General features: G+C 44.9%; 1 protein-coding gene across 3 annotated transcripts in view; it reads right to left on the bottom strand.

Annotated features, from left to right (window-relative positions):
- The window catches only part of GNPTAB (N-acetylglucosamine-1-phosphate transferase subunits alpha and beta), a 1418669-nt gene that overhangs the window by 407167 nt on the left and 990597 nt on the right, over nucleotides 1-20905 (bottom strand). For all 3 annotated transcript variants that reach the window (XM_044087751.1, XM_044087750.1, XM_044087752.1), the window contains exon 15: nucleotides 19927-20146. In XM_044087751.1, coding sequence (XP_043943686.1) covers nucleotides 19927-20146 — 220 coding nt within the window. The remainder of the gene's footprint in view (nucleotides 1-19926; nucleotides 20147-20905) is intronic.

Below are 20905 nucleotides of genomic sequence, written 5' to 3'. Positions count from 1 at the left end.
TTCCTAAAAATAAACTTTGGTTTTCGTGTGGTGAAACCATGGAAATCTTTAAGTCTTGTTAGGGATGTCCAATATTTCTCAATAATCTTAATAATGCGGTCAGTATCTGCATTAAAGGTAAGGACAAATAGAAGATGTTCTTTACCTATGTCCTGTTGCCTATTAAAGTTGTGATTGAACAGGTCCTGTGTGCTCCTAAGAATAGATTGAATGTGTCCACTATCTCTTTTAGATTGTATTTCCTTCCTAACCTCCTCACACATTGATTGAGGATACCCCCTATTTAAAAAGAGATTCGACATGAAGTCCAATTCATCCGCAAAATCAGAATCATCACTGACCATGCGTGCTGCCCTAACCATTTGACCTTTGATAATGGCTCTCTTTTGATGTTCCGGATGCCAACTATCAAAATGCAGATAAGAGTTGGAAAAGGTAGACTTCCTAAAGATGTTAAATGTAAAGTCACTTTTATCTTTATTATAGGTCAAACTTATATCCAGGTATGTAATTCTCTTTTCGTTTATTTCACAAGTGAACTTCTAGAACCAAACTGTTTGATTAATATAATTAATAAAGGTATCCAATATAATCCTGTCACCCTGCCAAACAATAAAAATATCATCCAAATATTAGGTGCCTTGGGGTTGAACACCTCTCTTCGGGTTGTGCGATTTGCGCGGCGTTCAACCCCAGGGCACTTAAGGATCAGTGGTCGAAGCTGGTTCTGGCGGGCCTTTTACCCTCAGACTCTGCTTCGGCCTCCGGTACTTCGATGACCGCTACCTCCCCGGTAGTGGTCATTCCTGCCTCCCTTCCTCCGACCGGGACTCAACCTCCCGCTTGGGCTCCGAAGGATAGGGAGTCCAGGAAAAGAGAAGTGGAGGGAGAAGCACCTTAAGCGGCGGACCAAGGACTCTTCATCGGCCCCGCCCGCCAAGTGGGCTTCTCCTTCCAGGTCTTCTCAGTCTCCTCCTCCTCGGATCCGATCCCCTTGTTTCTCCCCGGGACCCGAGGAGGAGGTGACCCGGTCCCCATCGAGGCAGCACTCCAGGTCGGCCTCGGTGGCCTCCTCGAGGTCCACCTTTAGCATGTCAGATGCGGACATGGACCGGATGATGAGGAGATTCATCCAGGCCCAAATGCAGATGGGAGTGCTCTTGCCTCCTCCGGGGAGCTCGACCCCTTTTTTTGCCCCTATTGCTCCTTCTCCGACCCGCATTCCGGGTTCGGAGCGCTCGGAGCCGAGCCACGTTGGATCCGGGGGTGGGTCGGAGCTGACCGTGCTGGGCATGTCGGCTCCGACGACTCCCTCGAGTTTGTCGGATCCGACCTCTCGGAGCTGTGGGCCGAGCTTCGGATCCAAGGGATTCGGTGTGCTTTCGGCTCCGTCCCGGTCGGAGCACACTGGTCCTTCGGATCCGACGTTCTCGGCGCCGGGTCCGATTCCCCGCTTCGGATCCGAGTGGGAGTCGGGTCTTGGATCCGTCAGAGAGCAGCTCTCCCTCGGCTTTCGCTGTGGTGGAGAGGGCACTGTAGAGTGCTTCCAGGCCTCCGGTCCTGGCTTCGGCTCCCTCCCGCACTCCTCCTCATCTCGTCCTGGCTCCCCTCATCCGGCCCTCAGGGCAGCCTACCTCAGCGCCTCTAGGAGTTCCAGTGGAACAAGATACAGCCCGTGAGGACTCCTCGGACAGCCCCCCCGAGGGGGTTCCTCACAAGGTGAAGTGCAAGAGGAGGCACATAGACTCCCCTGAGAGTCTCACCGAAGATACGGACTTAGATGAAGGGGAAGGCTCTCCTGGGTCACCTCCCGAGGATGTCTCCTTCGGAGACATCATGGAAATGCTCAAAATCAGGGGTGGGTGGTCTGCCCCCAAGGCTTCCTCTGATGAGTCCGTATTCCTTGAGGCGTTTCAGGCAGGACCATCTACCTCTTGGGTGTCCCCTCCCCCTGACCCCTTGGTGGATCTCATATCCGCTAGGGCTTGGAAGGAACCGGACACTGTAGAGCCAATCCCCAAGTGCCCGGACAAAATTTTGAGCCCCCCTGCAGAGAGATCACACTGGAGCAGAGGTCACCTGTGGATGCCATGTTGGTGGCTGCAGCCACCAAGAAAGAGTTAGCTCAGGAGAGCCCCACGGTTCATCCTCCGAGCAAGGAGTCTCGCGCGATGGACTGTCTTGGGAAGCGGGCCTTCAGTTCAGCGACCTTCTCTATGAGGGCCTTGAACTACATGGCACACGTTATTTGGATGCAGTGGGATCTAATTAAGGAATACGCTGCTTCCCCCCCCCCAGGGTCCATGTCGGAGGGAGACAAGGATCTGCACTCCTCCCGAATGGCCACCCTCCGCTCTATTTCTAACACCTCTATGCAGCTCTTGTCTCATAGTAAGGGGGGAGCTGCTAGAGCAGGCGGAGTCGGGCTCGTCATGAGGAGACAGGCCTGGCTCAGTCACTGTGACTTCTCGGAACCCTTTAAGGCGTCATTCGCGAATGCCCCTTTTGATGGTTCTGCACTGTTCGGCAAAACCGTTCGCGACACTCTTGTCCAGAGTGAGAAAGACGGGAAGACTTTGTCTGCCGGAGTCCGCTTCTCTGCGCCCCAGAGGTCCTTTTCCAAGAGCCAAAAGTGTCAGAAGAAGATGTGGTTCCGAAAATCGCATCAATCCCAGTCTGCTCAGGACAACCAGTCCTCTCGTGGCAGAGGAGGACGCCGCCCCAGAGGCAGAGGGGGTCCCAGGAATTTTGGGTCCAGAGAACCGTTCTCTGAGAGGCCCACGCAGAACCCCTGAGGGGTTGCCCGGCTGCTCCACTCTGGAGGCAGTCGGGGGGCGTTTTTCGAGGCAACTAGCAATGTGGGAGTCCATAACAACGGATCGCTGGGTGCTTCAGACATATCCAGAGGTTACCAAATTCCCTTTATCGTAACCTCCAGAATCAGAGGCCTCCCCAACGTACCACCCAGTCAGAGGGAGGCGGCTGCTGCAGCAGAAATTCAGCAGCTTCTGCAAAAAAGAGCCATCCAGCCCGTCCCCCCAGATCAAATCGGATCAGGGTTTTACTCCAGGTTCTTTCTGGTGCCAAAAAAGACGGGGGACTTGAGGTCCATCCTCGACCTCTCTCTCCTATACCTGGCTGTACCCAAAGAAAAGTTCCAAATGGTCACGATGCAATCCGTCCTCCCCTTATTGCGGGAGGATGATTGGATATGCTCCATAGACCTCAAGGATGTGTACTATCACATTCTAGTGGACAGGCGTTCCAGGAGGTTTCTCCGCTTCCGGCTGGGAGCCAGTCACTTTCAATTCAGGGCCCTCCCCTTCGGCCTCACCTCAGCCCCCAGGGTGTTCATCAAAGTCCTGGCGATAATAACAGCCCACCTGAGACTCCAGGGAATTCAGGTCTTTCCGTACCTGGACGACTGGCTCCTTACTGCCCCAACAAGGCATCTACTTTGCTCATGCAGGGATTATTTCCTCAGTCTGGCTCCACTATTAGGGTTAACCATCAACATGACCAAATCCTCTCTGATCCCTACACAGGTGTTGGATTTTATAGGGGCGAGACTGGATTCCAGACAGATGCTTTCGTTATTGACTCCAGATCGGCTTCGGAACCTGATGTTGCATGTGCAGGCCATCCTTCAACTGCAAACTCCTTCGGCGGAATTGGTCCTGAGGGCTTTGGGATCTATGGTGGCTGCAATCCCTCTGCTGCCATTGGCCCGGTTGAACATGAGGGTCCTGCAGTGGACCCTCCAGGTACAATGGTCCCTGTCTCGCAACCCCCTGTCTCATCCCATTCCCTTAAGCAAGGTTTGCAGAAGGTCGCTCGTGTGGTGGCTCCAGTCCCCCATTCTCCACACGGGACGTCCCTTCTCACTACCACCGCCAGTCGACACAGTGACCACGGACGCTTCTCGCCTGGGGTGGGGGGGGCATTTTTCAGGCAGGACAGTCCAAGGCACGTGGAACGACGTAGAGACCTCTTTGCATATCAACGTCCTAGAGATGAGGGCGGTGCTTTTGACGTTGCAGGCACTACACAGCTCTCTTCCGGTAGGGACGATTGCAGTACAGACAGACAACATGTCAGTCGTCTGGTACATCAACAAACAGGGGGGAACCAGGTCTTACCTCCTTTGCCACGAGGCCATGAGAGTGTGGGAATGGGCGATTTCCACCAACCGCTTTCTCATAGCAACGCACATTCCGGGACTGTCCAACATTCTAGTGGACAGGCTCAGTCGTACTATCCTGACTCCTTACGAATGGTCGCTCAACCCTCGAGTTGCAGAGCAAGTATTTGCCCGATGGGGGTGACCTTGTTGCGATCTGTTTGCCTCTCCTTCAAATACCAAATGCAACGATTACTTCACTCTGATCCCCCCTCCGGGGGAGTCCCCGAGAGACTCTCTAGTTCATGCTTGGCCTCCCGGTCTGCTTTATGCTTACTCTCCTCTTCCCCTGATGTTGAAATTATTGCAGAAAGCCAGTCAGTTGGGGAGCAAGATGATCCTCATTGCCCCATTCTGGCCTCATCAGATGTGGTTCCCTTACCTATGGTCTCACCTAGTGTATCCACCATGGATTCTGGATCCCCTCCCGGATCTCATTTCTCACCCTCTCGATCTTCCGACTCCGAACCTGGCCAACCTCAAGCTGACGGCTTGGTTGCTCCAGTTCCACTCCTCATAAGGACTCCCGGGATCTCATCACCTGTCAAAGCCATTCTAGTAGCAGCTCACAAGCCTTCCACCAGGAGGGTTTATCGGAGTAAATGGAAATGCTTCTCCATCTGGGCAGAACACCGTCGTTTAGACCCTTTTACGGCCCCGATAGCATCGGTTCTAGATTTTCTAACCTCTCTCTTTCACCAGGGGGCTAGTTCTTCCACAGTCAAGGTACAACTTGCAGCAATCTCATACTATCACGTGGGGCAAGAGTCTGGCCCTCATCACTTCAAATGTGTAAGACCTTCCTCAAAGGTACCTTCCTCCTTAGGCCTCCAGTCAAAGAGGTGGTACCCCCATGGGATTTATCCCTAGTCTTACAGGCCATGACCGGTCCCCCTTTCGAACCAGCGGTCACGGTTGATCTTAAATTTCTTTCTTGGAAGACAGCCTTTTTGGTGGCCATAACTTCAACCAAAAGAGTATCGGAATTGCAAGCTCTTTGTGTCAAACCACCATATTTGGTCTTTCACCCAGATAGAGTTTACCTCAGGATCAATCCGTCCTTCCTACCTAAGGTATCTTCAGAAGCGAACATTAATCAATCTATCAATCTCCCAGTGTTTTTCCCCAACTTTCAAAACAAAGGAGAGTACAAGCTGCATTCCTTAGACGTACACAGACAGCTACGTTTTTACATTCATAGAACTGCTGATCATAGGCAATCCGATCAGTTGTTTATCTCCTTTGCCAAAAGTAATTTCGGTAAGCCAGTTTCTAAAGTTGCTCTCTCTCGATGGATTTCGAGTTGTATTCTCTTAGCATATCAGAGCTCGGGAAGGCCTGCACCTCAAGGAGTCCATGCTCATTCTACTAGGGCCGTTGCCACATTGGCGGCCTTTTCAAGCTAGGGTTCCCTTGGATGACATTTGTTCCGCAGCCACTTGGGCTTCATCTCACACCTTTATCAGCCACTATAAAATAGATGTTGTCTCCCAAGGTAGGGCGTCCTTTGGCTCTGCGGTGCTCCGGAATATCTTTCCATGAAGGCCACCCAAGATTTAGGTAGCTGGGGACTCTGTCCCAAAGGTTGCTGACAAATCAAGTTCCTACTTCAGATTAAGAAGTTATGTACTCACCATAATGTTCCATCTGAGTAGGTATCTTCATTTGTCTGCAACCACCCACCCCCCCCCTCCCCCTGACCAAAATGATCGTTCTTGAGGTTCTTAGCATCTGTTCCCTTTGGGACACTTATCAGCTGTGCTATGGGGCAAACTTGATCTGAGGTCAGTCAGGGTAGGCAGGGGATTATGGGTACAAGGAGGAGCTCGGATCTATGCTGTGGTAGAAGTTGCCGGCTCAGATCCGTGATCGGATCCGTATCCCAAAGGTTGCAGACAAATGAAGATACCTACTCAGATGGAACGTTATGGTGAGTGCATAACTTCTTATTTCCATCATCATACATATATTTTTTTACTTTTTTCTGGTTCTCTTTTTTCCACTTTATTCAAAATGATGGTAATAACAATACTAACTAATTATACAATTATATAGGTTTTTAGGGTTCTTGTACACAGACCTGAAGAAGTCTAGAAGGACGAAAGCGATCTTTGTTAACAATAGGTTATGAAAATAGAAACTGATTTTTACATGCAAAATGTATATGTATATATTTATATATAATTTTTGATCGCAAAATGAACTAAGGTTGATATATTTCCAGCCATGTAGTTTATTGCCTTGTATAAAATCACAGACTTAATAATTTGGTTAAATAAGATGTACCATTAAAGTACATTAGGGCTATATATTATTATGACAGCTACTAGGTAGGGCAGGACCAACTCGAATGTCACACTGATGGGGGAAGGGATGTGAATTTAACATGTGTACCAATATCACTGTTTTACAGCACAATAAACCACTCCCATGCCTGATAAAAAGCATATATATATTTAGAAAGCTTGTGAGGAAATTATTACTCTATTTTTGTTTTACTTGGATCGCTTGTCTGTGTACTTAATAAAGGATTTTCGACTGTAAACAGACTGCCTGCATTGCTTGGATTACTTTCGAATACTTAATAATGCTGTAGAATTATATATTTTCTATTATTACTTTTTGACTTGACGAGTTTACGTTCGCTACTTCTACTACTATTGTCTGATCTGATTAATATACAGTGATTAACTAGAAATATATGGACTGAAAATCTTCCACACAGAGAAGTTTCTTAATCCTGCAACCTAGATACACATGGCCCTGACAGGGAATCAGGATAGAATTTTGAAAGTTGAGCGTGAACCCTAGACTTTGGAGGAGAGATACAGTGAAATATAGATCCTGTAACAGGGAACCGGGAGAAGGTGCATGAAGTAGCAGGTCATCAAGATAATGAAAAATCTGAATGCCGTGGAGCCTGCAAAAGGCAATCACAGGAGCTAGACATTTTGTGAATACCCTTGGGGCAGCAGAGAGGCCAAATGGCAAAGCAGAGAACTGAAAATTATAGGAAGAAACAGAGAAACACAAATCCAGGGACACTAGAAAAGCCTTAGGTAGGATAAGTGGAAAAGTACAGTTTTGTACCTACCATAAATGTAGATGTTCGAAGATCCACATTGCTGCAGTCATAACCTGTGGGTAGTCCGCTGTCCTTGGTTGGCCCGAATACCAAAGTATTAGGCTGGCGTCGGTCATGGGCGCTCAGATCTGACGTCAGTGCATCCCGGTATTAAAGCGCATGACCGACGTCATATCCTCAGTCTTTTCTTGCCCCAGATGTCAGAAGGCCCAAAAAGAAAGGCCACAGCCTAAAATAGAAAAAACCTCCAAAACCCATGTACAAACAATATCTACAACCTAAATAAACAAACACTCCAAACTACAGAGGGGAAGGAGGGAGGGTAAATTGGACTGCTGCAATGTGGATCTTCGAACATCTACATCTATGGTAGGTACAAAACTGTACTATGTTCTTCATCTCACATTGCTGCAGTCATAACCTGTGGGTAGAATCCCAAAGCAAAAGTAAAGGGAGGATGGCCAAATCATAAAGCATTGGGGGCTGCTAATAAGCCCTGCAAGACTGCAGTGGCAAACCCAGCATTAGATTTGGAATAAAGAGGGAGATGGTAATGTTTAGAAAAAGTGTGCACTGAACTCCAAGTAGCTGCTTCCAAAATATCTTTGGTAGCTACTCCCCTCAAAAAAGCAGTAGAAGTGGCAGTAGCCCTAGTGGAATGAGGTCTGATTCCAGCCGGAATCTCCTTACCATGATGAGAATAACAAAAGGCAATACAATGACCAATCCACTTAGAAATAGTTTGTTTAGAAACAGGTTTCCTGAGAGCTCAAAGCAAAAGAAACAAATAACTGTTGAGACTGTCTGAAACTTTTAGTCCTGCTCAAATAATAACGCAACTGCCTGTGAATATCCAAAGTGTGCAAAATTTTCTCCCCTTTACTTTGGGGATCAGCATAAAAAGTAGGCAAATGAATAGATTGGTTCAGGGCCACATCTGAAACCACTTTAGGCATAAAAGTAGGGTTAGTACGCAGAGATACCCTATCCTTATGAAAAATCAGGAAGGGCTCAACTGCCATGAGAGCCTGTAATTCAGAAACCCTTCTAGCAGACGTAATGGCCAACAAAAAAGCAGTCTTCCAAGACAAAAACTTTAACTCAGACGTAGCTGCAGGTTCAAAAGGAGGTAAAGTAAGTTTTTCCAACACAAAATTGAGATCCCAGGAAGGAGTAGGAGCTCTATGTGGGGGTCTTATGTTCTTTGCCCCTCTAAGGAATTGTTTAAACAAAGGATGAGAGAATAATGGTGGGTCACAGTCATAGTGAGCAGAAATGGCTGCAGCATGAACTTTTACAGAGGACAAAGACAAACCTTTGTCTAATAATTCTGTAAGATATTGAAGAGAAACACTCAAATTAGGCCTGGAAACATCAAAACTCCTTGCTGTGCTCCAAATAAAAAATCTCCTCCATTTATCAGCATAAACTTTCCTTGTACTAGGCCTTCTGGCCTCCAAAATAACATTCAAAACTTTGTGAGGAAGCTTCGACCCTCCAGGTTCTAGAACAGAATATGCCAGGCTGTTAGATGCAGGGACTGAATCCTGACATTGAGGAAATGATTGCCCGCCTGGGACAAAAGGTGTGGAATTGAAGGCCAAGGCCAAGGAGGCTCCCATACTAAACTCCTCAGCAGAGGGTACCAGTACTGTCGAGGCCAATCCGGAGCTATTAGAATCATGGAGGGCTTGTCTTGTCTGACCTTCAAGAGCACCTTGGGAAGAAGAGGCAGAGGAGGAAAGGCATAGACGTGAAGATTGCTCCAACTGAACGATAGAGCATCCACTTTCCAAGCTGTGGGATGAAACATCTTTGTGCAAAACTTTGGCAACTGGAAATTTAGTGGAGAAGCGAACAGATCTATGTCTGGAGTCCCCCATATCACTGTCAACTGTTGAAATACATGAGGATCCAACTTCCACTCATGGGGATCCACCATCTGTCTGCTCAAAACATCTGCTAAGGAGTTCTGTGCTCCTGACAGAAACCTTGCCTGAAGAGTGAGGTGCATACTGAGAGCAGTCTCCCACAGAATCATAGCTTGTCTGCAAAGAGGGTACGAATGGGTTCCCCCTTGCTTGTTGATGTACCACATGACAGTTGATGTACCACATGACAGTTGTGTTGTCTGTTTGAATCAACACTTGTCCCGGGTGAAGTAAATCCTTGAAAGCCATCAATGCAAATTGGACTGCTAACATCTCCTTCAAGTTGATATGTAAATGTTGAAGTCTGGCAGGCCACGTGTCTTGAACCCACTTTCCATTGAGGTGTGCTCCCCAAGCCTTGTCCGAGGCATCTGTCGTTAAGATCTGACTCGCCTCTGGTCGGGTCACAGAGAGTCCCTTGTTTAGGTGACATTCCTGAGCCCACCACAAAAATTCCTTTTGAATGCAAGGTATTATTTGAATGACAGTGTCCAGATCGTGGCAGTGTTGAGTCCATACATTTTTGAGATACCATTGTAGCTTCCTCATATGCAGTTTGGCATTGGGAAGCACCAGAATACAAGATGCCATGAACCCCAAGGCTTGAAGGACTGTCCTTGCAGTCAGCCTGGACCGTAGAGACAATTGCTGGAAGTAAAGTGTAAGGTTTCTCTGCTTGTCCGGGGTCAAAAAAGCCATCTGGGAAGCTGTATTCAGTCTCACACCCAGAAAGCACATTTCCCGAGAAGATACTAGACTGGACTTTGTTTCGTTCACAGAATACCCTAGGCACCTTAACACTGCCATAACATACTGTAGATGGTGAAGAAGCTTGTTTTCGTCTTGAGCAAGAATCAGGCAATCGTCCAAATAAGGATAAATTTGTATTCCTCTTAACCTTAAGAAGGCTATCACCGGGGCCAGAACCTTTGTGAACACCCTGGGCGCAGTAGATAAGCCAAAGGGCAATGCAGAGAACTGATAATGTAAAGTCCCAGCCCGAAAACGCAGGAATCTCCTGCAACTGGGTCTGATCGGAACATGAAGATAAGCCTCTTTGAGATCCAGAGTTACCATCCAGTGGTCTTTGCCCAACAGAGGCAGAAGTTGTTGCAACGTCAACATTATGAATCTTGGAATGTCCAGGTACGTGTTGAGGATAGATAAATCCAAAATTGGTCTCCAAGTGTTTCCTTTCTTTGGTACAAGAAACAGGCGAGAATAAAATCCTAGGCCCACTTCTGACATAGGGACCTGCTGTATAGCCCCCATTTGAAGAAGTAAAGAAATCTGTTTGTGAGCCTCTACTCTTTGCTGAGGAGGAACGTCTGGCATGCCTTTGAAAGGAGGCAATGTGTGGAAATAAAACTTGTAGCCTCGGTTTATAATGTCCAGTACCCATTTGTCCTGGGTGACTAAAAGCCAGTTTTGCTTGAAAAGTGCTAACTTTCCTCCCAAAGGAGCTGCCAGACAGGAGGGATCTGGCAGCTGAAGATGCAGGTCATTGGGCCTGTTTACGAAAGGACTGGCCCCTATCCTCACTTGTAGATGGTGCAGGGGAACTCCACGTTCTAGGCCTGAAAGAACCCTGAGCTCTGCCCCTACCACGTCTAGATCTACCCCTAGACTGTAAATCAGAAGAAGGGTAAGCCCATCCCTTAGTAGGCCAATTTCTGCTAAACTTAGGGGGCTGCACCTGCAAAAAATCTTTAACAGTCTGCATAGACTTAGCCTTGTCTTCCATTTTCTTTAAGACAGACTCCACAGGAGGACCAAACAAAACTTCAGACTGTAAAGGAGCATCCAAAATTCTAGCTTTAACATGCTCTGACAAACTCTGATCCTTAAGCCAGGCGTGCCTGCGAATAACTGATCCAGTGGCAGCCACCCTGGAAGAAGCCTGTAAAGCATCGAAACCACACTGCAAGGAATGCTTACCCACCTGATCAGAGGCATGAACCAACTCCTGTAATTCCTTACACTCTATGCCCTCTGCCAAAGCATCTACCTTAGATTTTAATTGAGTAAGGAGAAAATTCTGGTACTTTAACATATGAAACTGGCAATTCAAAGCCCTCATTGCTAGAGTGGAAGAGGTGTACACTTTTTTACCCCACCTATCCAAAGCTCTAGATTCTTTATCCATAGGAACTGGATTCTTGACAACAGAAGCCCTGACACCCTTAGGTCCCTGACTAATAGTTTCTGGGTCAGCCCTTGGGCTCTTATACAGATATTTATGAGCCTCAGGCACCCTGTAATACCTATCAGGTTTAACTGGTGCAGGAGGCAAAGAGTCTGGATTAAGGGAAGCCTCAGAGAAAACATCCTGAACAACATCCAAAACAGGAGGTATAGCTAAGGGCCGATGTTGAGGCAAAAACAAAAATTCCCTAAGCCTCTTTCGGGAATCCGAGAAATCCTGACCTTCCTATTTAAAATGCTCCCTCATAGAATGCAAGGTTTCTGAGAAGGAAAAATCCTCTGGAGGAGAAGCAGAAGGACTGGAATCCTCTGCATCCGAATCTGAATAAGGAGGAAAATCCTGAGTGTCTTCAGTCAAGACTCTGAGTAATCTGAAGCCTGTTCCAAACTTTCCACTTCTGGCTCCACCCTAGGCCTCTTATCTGGAGGGGCATAGAACCCTGATTAAGGAAATTAAATCTTCTGCCATTTTAAGCATGTGTTTTTTAGGCACAGAGCCTGCAGAACTAGGACTGACACCTGAGGAGGGCAAACCAGGCCTGCCCTTAGAAGGTACCTTAGAGACTAAAGGAGAAGGCCTAACCACCTTAGGCAAAGAAGGGAGTACAGCAACCTGAGAGGCCCCTTCAGCCTGACCTGACTCCTGTGAGGCCACATCTTGCAAAATTAATGTCTCCCCCTGAGACTCAGCTGAAACCTCGGCTGGATCTACAGATTCCAGCATAGTTTCTAAAGAACCGGCGTCCGGAATGGACGACTCATCCTGCTTGGACCTTAACGACTTATCCTTGCGCTTCTTAGCAGAAGCGGGCGTCGGAGGATCCGACGGCATATTGTAATTACACCGCTTCCCAAAGACAAGCCTAGCGCAATCTAACCTACGTTTAATGGTGCGCTTATTAAACTTAGCACAAAAGCGACACCCGACTACGTCGTGCTCAGGCCCCAAACAAGGAATACAGAGAGAGTGGTAATCCCTATGCGGTATTTGTTTCCCATAAGAAATACAATTATTCACTTTTTCTGACATCCGGAATTAACTGAGGCAAGAAAAAACAAAAATATTCCCCAACGGGGTACTTAGCCCAACTTGGTTTCGGTCTGAAACTCGAAATCCGAAAATTTCAGAACGCCGAACGGCACTTGCAAACGCTGCTTCTGCTTCGGACCATGCGGCAAAAAAGACTGAGGATATGACGTCGGTCATGCGCTTTAATACCGGGACGCACTGACGTCAGATCTGAGCGCCCATGACCGACGCCAGCCTAATACTTTGGTATTCGGGCCGACCGAGGACAGCGGACTACCCACAGGTTATGACTGCAGCAATGTGAGATGAAGAACATCAGAATTTCAACAGTAAGTGTCCGAATGGTGGGAATCTTGAGAAAGTGTTGAACAAGGAGAGATCCAGAATAGGTTTTCAAGTGCCCTTCTTTCGAGGGACCAGAAACTTCCTGGAGCACAAACCCTTTCCTACACAAGAAGGAGGGGCAGGTTAAATAGTTCTCTGGCCCAAGACATCAAGAACCTCCAAGAAATGGGGGAGTTGTTCCAGAGGAGGCTGAGGTGTCCCTGAAAAAGGAGGGAGAGACTTTTACACCATGAAGTAGCCATGACAGATGCTAGACAGAACCCAAGATTCCAAGGTGATGATATGCCAGTTTGGAAGACAGAGGGAGAGTTGAAGAGACAAGGGAACTTGGCTGAGGGGTAGGGGGGCATGATGTCAAAGAGAAGCAGGGCTTGCCTGATAAAGGAGGCTTCTGAGCCACAGGAACCTGAGAAGATTTAGCAGGAAGAACTCATCTACCACCCTTCCTGCCTTTGAGGCCTGACTAGGCTGCCTGAGAACAAAAGCAGATCTAGAAGGATAATTCCTCTGGAATTTAGGGATAGAGGATACAAAGATATTTTTATGAATCAGCAAGGCATTACCATTTTTTGGGAACAAACGAACATCTCAGCAGCACTGGTCCCAAAGAGATGTTTGTTATCCATCCAGCAACTTGGCAAGGACTGCAGGGAAAGCCAAAAATAATGCCTTGTGATAGACCCAAAGGCTGCATCTCAGGAAGATGCATCAGCAGCATCATAGCTATACTTGACAGAGTGATGAGCCACTTGAGAGGTAGAACCTAAAAAAAAAATAGTAGTAGAGCAGAAGATTTTGCTTCAGAATCAGGGAAATCAGAAGTGACCTGACAAGCCTAGGCAATAAGGGCCAGAGCATATCTGGTTGTGTGGGTCTGATAACTGATGGCCTGAAAGGCCAGAGTGGAAGCAGTATAAACCTTCTTACCAACTCTCTCCATTGCCCTACTATCTTTATGTGAAGGCAAAAGTTTGGAAGGGTTATGAGAGGAGACTCACACCACAGCAGGGCCAGTAGGACATTTAAATGAGAATTGACAATTCTCAGGAACTTTATACAACCTGTCTGGTTTCTCTGGAGCAAGAGGATGAGAATCAGGAAACTTACAGACAGCTATAAAGGTGTCTAACAAGGGAGTGTCTCCAAAAGACAATTCCTCAAAAGGAGGCTCAGGACTTTCACACATTTCTTCATGACAGCCATAAGCCAAAGTGAAGGCATCCGAGAAAAGTCGGACAGATCTAAGGAATTGGGTACACTAGCTCACTTTGAAGGAGTAGAAGTCTGATGGGGGGGGTAGGTATAGAACCCCCTTGAGGAAGCTTCAGGGCTAATGAACAGGCCCTAAGCAAACTCCTGCTATTCCATTTGAGGACCCTTGGAGCATGCAGAAGTATGCTTAGCCTTCTGCTTTTTCTTAGTAGGGATGTCAGCTCTGACAAACACCAGAGGTTCCAACCCTTGACAAAAACAGTAACCAAAACCTCTTCCCTGACCAGAATCTGCGGAATCCTTCTACAGCTTTCTGAGATGATCAACTGTGGTTCCCCTAGACATCTGTAGCAGACACCTGCAAAGCTTCAGAGACACCAGATGGCCTACAGAGCATGCACCCACTTCCAAAGGGATGTCTTATGGAGTCCTATGGAGGCCAGGACGAGACTTCTTCCCTTTCTTATTGCTTAATGGTACCTTGAAGTTAGGAGATTCTGCCATGCTACCTTGGGCTAACAGTTTAAGCCTCTGGTTCTCAAGGCAGACGGCCAGGGAAGATAAGTGACTTCTAAGTTTTGAGTACAAATACTTTGCAAATGCTACACAGTATGGTCATGGGAAGCACCCAGACAAAAATGGATACTTTTCACGACGATCATTACAGGGAATATGCTTCCCACACTGACATTTTCCCTTCTTGATGACATGAATTCTAGGAACTTAAAAGTAACAAGACCAAGAATTAAAAAAAAAAAAAAAAAAGAAAGAGAGAGAGACTCCAATGGGGCACTGATCTGACGGTAAGCATAGTTGAGGCAGCAACTGACAGCACAGCAAAAGGGCTTTCAGACCAACTTGCAATAATGGCATCTGGACTGCCAGCAAAGACGTTCTGGATAACTGCATCCGTACATTACCATTATGCCCTACGTCCTGTATAGGAAGCATATGTGTGACGTATGGTGCATACATGATCTAAAGGCTTTGGTATACTGGTTGGATATTGGGCTATCCTTGGCAGAAGATCCCTAATGTGAAAATGCTGCAAGAGTGACACAAAAGGACATCAGCAGTTATCCTTATAAATATGAACAATATCAGTGCTCAGAACCACTGGCAAAGAAAAGGAGGGACTTAGAAATTCAAGGATGTAATTGGTATGATAGTTAATAAAAACTGGCTCTATTTGCAGATATTATTTTATACCTGATAAAACCAGAAAAGGACATTTCAGTGGTGTGGTATACCAACATAGCTTTAGATCTTTTTGGGATATAAAATTAATGAAGCTAAAACAAAGGGAATCTACACAAGAATTGGTTGAGCAATATCCATACTTATGGGGAACCTGATAAAATGACGTACTCAGGAGTATGGATTAAAAAGGATTCTGGTGTGGAAGCTAAGGATATTTGGGGAGAGATTAAACAAAAGATAATACAAAAACAGAAAAATTGGAAGCTCTGTTTTATGCATATGGATAGCAAGATACAAGCAGTTAAAATGTTTTTAGTCCCTTTAGATTTATACACAGGTCAGGCATAATTTTATCAACAAGAGGAGAAGTTGTGGATAGCAATTAATAAAGAGCTGAAGGATTTTATCTGTGAGGGGAAGATAGCAAGAGTTAAGTGGGATAAGCTGATTTTTCCAAAAGAACAAGGTACTCTGGGATTATCCGATTTGAATGGGGTATACAGTTAAGGCTCTTATACATAGCAAAAACATAAACCTATAATTCAAAATAAAAAGGGATGGTGGCGAAACAGGAGGGAAGCTCAAGAAACAAGGAGAGATTGGGATTTTGGATGCAGATCCTTGAGGAGAATAACAATAGCTATACAGAATGCAGAACGTATTCCAAGAACAAGGGAATGGAGAAAGGAGATTCTGCCGACAAGGATGACTGCAATTACGGATACAGACTATAGGCAAGGAGGGGCTGGAGAAATTTGGCAAAAGAACCAAGGTATTGGGAGCAAATAATTAGATAAGGAAAGGTAATAGAACGGGAAGAGGCCAATAACTTATTTGGATTGCAGGCTAGAGATTGCCTTCCCTATATAGGATTGATGTCATAGTATATACATAGAGAAAGAAACTGGGAGATCCTAAGCAAAAGACCAGTGCTGTTAAGAGATTTTAAGTAGAACCAAAACAGAAGCTGCTGTTAAAAAAGGAATAATTAGTAGAGCATATAAATTATTGAATGATAACAAGAATAAATCAGAGCAGGTTTGAAAGGATTAGGAAGAGAGATTGGATAAGCAATTCACAAAGAAACAATGGTAGGACATATGTATGTCTCTCAAATATGCAACAACATCTAGAAGATTTAGGATATTTGCTTGGAAGTGTTTACATACGTATTTTTATACCCCAAGTAGACTCTAAAGAATTTTTCCTCAAGTAGACAGCAAACGATGGAGGTATGATGAGGAAGAAACAGGTAATTGGGAATATATTTTCTGGGAGTGTAATGAGTTTGTAGACACTAAAAATTAACTGCAGACTACTCACTAGGTGAGCAAATTGGTATGACTAAGGAAATGACTTCCATGAGCTACGATACAGAATCATTATTGCTTACACATAGTAAGGCCTTGCTGAGTCTAATTATGGTGGCTGCCAAAAAAAAAGCAATTACTAGGAAATGGAAATCAAAATCTAAATCAACTGTATTAGTAGTAATGAATATAGTAACAGAGATAAAGCAAACTGGAAATGGGATTTTTAGAAAAGGTTAAGAGCAAATTACATACAAAAAATTGGAAACTCCTGGAACAATACATGCAGAATAACTTTTTGGAGGATGAATGAGACTTAAAGGACAACAATGGGGTTCTATTATTAAATACTCAACTTCTCTGTCTTTTTTCTTCCTATTTACTGTCCCTGCTATGAATAAACAATACAGCATCTAAAATATTTTAAATCAACTGTTTCTCTTCACTAGAAAAGTACTTACTGTACTGTGGTGGCTTCACGTAAAAAAAACAAAAAAACATTTGTCCTGCCCTTGTAAAGCTTGCTGCAGTCTCCAGTTCATTGATGTCATAAACACCAATGAATACAGGTAGTTTTCTGGCCAATTCCTTCCCCAAACTGACATCACCACGACCTTCCTAAAAACCCACCCATGCTGTGATGTCACAGCTCCCTGTCCTTCCCCTACCAATACAGAAAATAAAGGCTAGAACAGGGAAACAGTACATTAGTCAAGTCTCCTGCTGTGGGCTGTCAATCACAGCAAGAAGAGCTCAAATTACCCTTAGCACTTTGACAGCTAGGGAAGTTAGGTGTGAAAGGGGATGAAAGATGAGTCAAAGTAGTACAATTCAGGCTTCACAAAACACTGCAGTTTAGCCATTCTAAAAAGAAGCAGCAGTAAAAATCACTTTGAAAGTCTGTTCTGTGGCATTTGCACTGTTTGTGTTTTAAGTAGTCATTGAATGGCATGAAATGTTACTTAAAACTAACTGACTGAAAGACAGCAGTGTATACATGTAAAATCTATGCTGCGACAGAAGCTTTAGGAAGAAATAGGCATACATGACAGTTTTTTACAGACAATCACTGCATTATGGGGTAGACTAAACGATCAGAATTATTTCAAAATGCCAGACGCCATGTGGTCAAATTCTGAAATTACGTATAAAAATATTTAAAAACCTGTAAATAGTCTCAGAGTGGTGTTAAAATGTAGGAAACACCAAACCATGATGAAATAAACATGTTTTTTGAGTCTGTGGGTGCGGTTCTCCTTTAAAAGAAGGCAAGATTTAAATGAGCAAACTCTACCCTAATAAGTGTCACCACAACGGGCTAGAAAGGCACTTCACCAGCACTGACATTCATCAGGTTTTGTCAATGGGCCAGAAACAATACTGTGTTTGGTGTCCCCAGTGTTCTCCTTTGGCTGCTTACCCTTACTCTTCTTAGGAACTGCCTATGAACTGGCAGACACCATTGTGCGCAAAGGCAGTGCCCTGCTAGAATCCATGTGATGCTGAAGAAACCTGGCCTTGTATTTAAACCGTCTTAGAGTTTCACCTGGTACAGAATAGACAGCTGGAAATTTTGTGCTTCGGGCCTAAGCAAAATAAGCACTAGCAGTGTAAGTCTTTGTTAGGAATCTGTTGCCCATGCGGCGAAATGCAGTCGTTAACCCTCTTAAACATTAAGTGCTCATTCACTAAAAAAAAAAAAAGGATGAAAAACAGAAGATCTCCAATGGAGTACTTATCTAAGGATTTCTCATTGCTCTGTTAATTCAAGCCAACCAATGGACTAACACCACTAAGTAACACATTTTGGAACTTTGGATTACATGGCAAAAAAGAAATAAAGATGGCGCCGGCCAATGCCCTTCATATACCCCAACGCCCTGACCTTGGACAGCTGAAGATTTCCAACATCCTGACATTGGGCAGGCAAGGAGGTTGGCCAGATGGGGAATGGTAAAAGACTCTAGTATTCAGACTCTAGTATTCAGGCCAGCCATGGACTTCAACACATCTAGAAGTCCCAAGACTCAGTGCTGCAACAATGACAGAGTTTCACAGCAGCTGGACACTACAGGAAATGGGCAGAGTGGGAGGATGGGAGTGGCTGGTATGAGTGGTTTGGTTAACTTGCCATACAAGGAGGAGGTCTGGGTGTGCTCCTGAAATGGATGATTCCCAGTGAAGACCAGTGAGTATTTCCTGGTCACACAATCAGTGGTGGTGCTGGGGGGGGGATGAGTGGGTGTGTTGTTATGCTTGGTGATGCACAAAACACCACAAATGCACTCCACTCCAGTTGTTTCCCCTTGCCTTTCTACCTGAAATTCCCACTGCCAGGTCACCTATAACGATGCCTTGCACTGATGAGTATAGGGTTGGCAATCTTACCACAGTAATGACTGCTAAGGCTGAGCCTCCCTGTAGAGGAGAGGCCTTTTGTCTCAAGGCTAATGGGCAAGATTTTACAACACCCTTTGAGAATGGAGTGAATGGGAGATTATGGGGTTAGGAGGCAGGTCAGCAGTGGAGAGTACATGAAGCTCCGCCAAAACAAAAAGAAATAGTGAGCTCTTCCCAACATACAACAGGGTACAAACTATTATAAATTTCCAATTCTAACCTGAGACACCAAGTAAAATCAGAACATGAAAAGTAATATAGAAACATTATTTGATGGTGGACATGTACTAGCTAGCACACCCAATCTACTTCCATGCCTATTTAATATTTTCATTCGTATTCAACCAACAGCTTTCCATTTATAACCCTTACTAGGATTATCATATTACTACCCAATGCATTTTGGAATTTTCCCTGTTTCTTAACACTTTACCTCCTAAAGAAGGCAATTTCACATTTGTCGCCTCTGTGTGGAAAAATAGAAATACTGTCCTTGACCTGCCATCTCTTTAGCTAGACAGCAACTTAATTTTATTCTCTTTTCTGGTTACATGACTTACTTAACGTCAAAAGTAGGCAAGTGAAGAATAATTTTAGGTTGACAGGATTCAGCTAGTTTTCAGCTCACTGTTTCATGTCCTGCAAACCTCATTTCTAAAGACGATACCCTATTAGTTGGTTAATTTCAAAGAGGTATGTCAGCATTTTTCCATTCCTCTCCTCTCCATCTGTTCTCTACAGTATACACATGATGAGACCTCAGCTTTTCTTTCTATATTTTTCTGTACAGGATCTGCACTGCTTTAAGCTGGAGACTAACAAAATTCAGATATTTGAAATATGAAAACAAATATAATGCAAACAAAAGATGCTAGTAATTACACATGCATTAAAACATCTTTAGGTAATTGGATATGTCATTCTAAATGCTAACTTGTAGATTTTCCACAATGATATGCTTCAGTTGCAGTAGATGGAATAGAACAGGTCTTCACAGTAAGTCTATGAAAAGAACAGTAAATGAATACCTGTAAACTAAGAGGAAGTTCATGGATCCTCGTTGCTAGAGTTCGAATTTCTCTGTCAGACAAAATGCCAGACTGATCAGTGTCAACTTCATCAAAAACATCGGAGATATTCAAGGACTGGACTGCACTCATTAGATAATAAAAGTAAGAAAACGCAAATTGCATATCTTCAGAATGTCGAATCTTGTGTGCGGATGTCTTCTCAAATTCTTCAGGAAACCTGCAAAGTACAATTTTCTTGAACTATACTTCAGTATGCCATGGTTCACTCATCTAAGGCAAATCTGTAACAAATGACTGATACCTGCAAAGCTGCTGGTAAGGACACAAAATGATTACACCGGACTTAAGCACTGATTAAAGGCTTATAATCAATAGTTTCTCAAACAAGTGAAGATATTACCCAGCCTTCTTAAACAAGTTAAAATACTTACTCGCAATGAAACTGCATACTAATCATTTAGCAGTATTTCTTAAAACGGGGGGGGGGGGGTACCAGCATCTTGGAATACAGCTGTGGTGGTTGTATTATTCAAACAGGGTACAGACTCATCGAACCTAGATTCACATAAACCCATTTCAGTTTTAAGCTATGATTATCAACTGTTTATGTCTACACTGGCTAAGAGAATGGCAAAGTTGTTGCCAAAATTAACAGATATGATCAGTGTAGTTTTGTGTAGGAGGGAAACATCTAACATTAACTGACGCAGAGAAATCATATAACAGATTCAGCTCGGATTTTATAAGTAGGAACAAATGGAAACATTTGCCTTGCCTGATAAAATACGGCTACTTGGGAGGATATATGAAGGGCCTGAAGGCCTTGCTACACCTTACCACAAAGGAATACCAGTGCAGAAAAGCATGCAGGAACTGCACTTCCCAAATGCTCCAACACATTGCTTTGGAGCAACTACCACCTTCGCTACAACCTTGTTATGCTTCTAGTGATGGGAAAGAAAGGAAATCTGAAAAC

This window comes from Protopterus annectens, chromosome 11.part0, assembly GCF_019279795.1.
Source record: "Protopterus annectens isolate FY-2018-M chromosome 11.part0, PAN1.0, whole genome shotgun sequence".
NCBI lineage: Eukaryota > Metazoa > Chordata > Ceratodontiformes > Protopteridae > Protopterus > Protopterus annectens.
The sequence above is the reverse complement of the archived record's forward strand: the minus strand, read 5'-3'. Positions and strand labels throughout refer to the sequence as shown.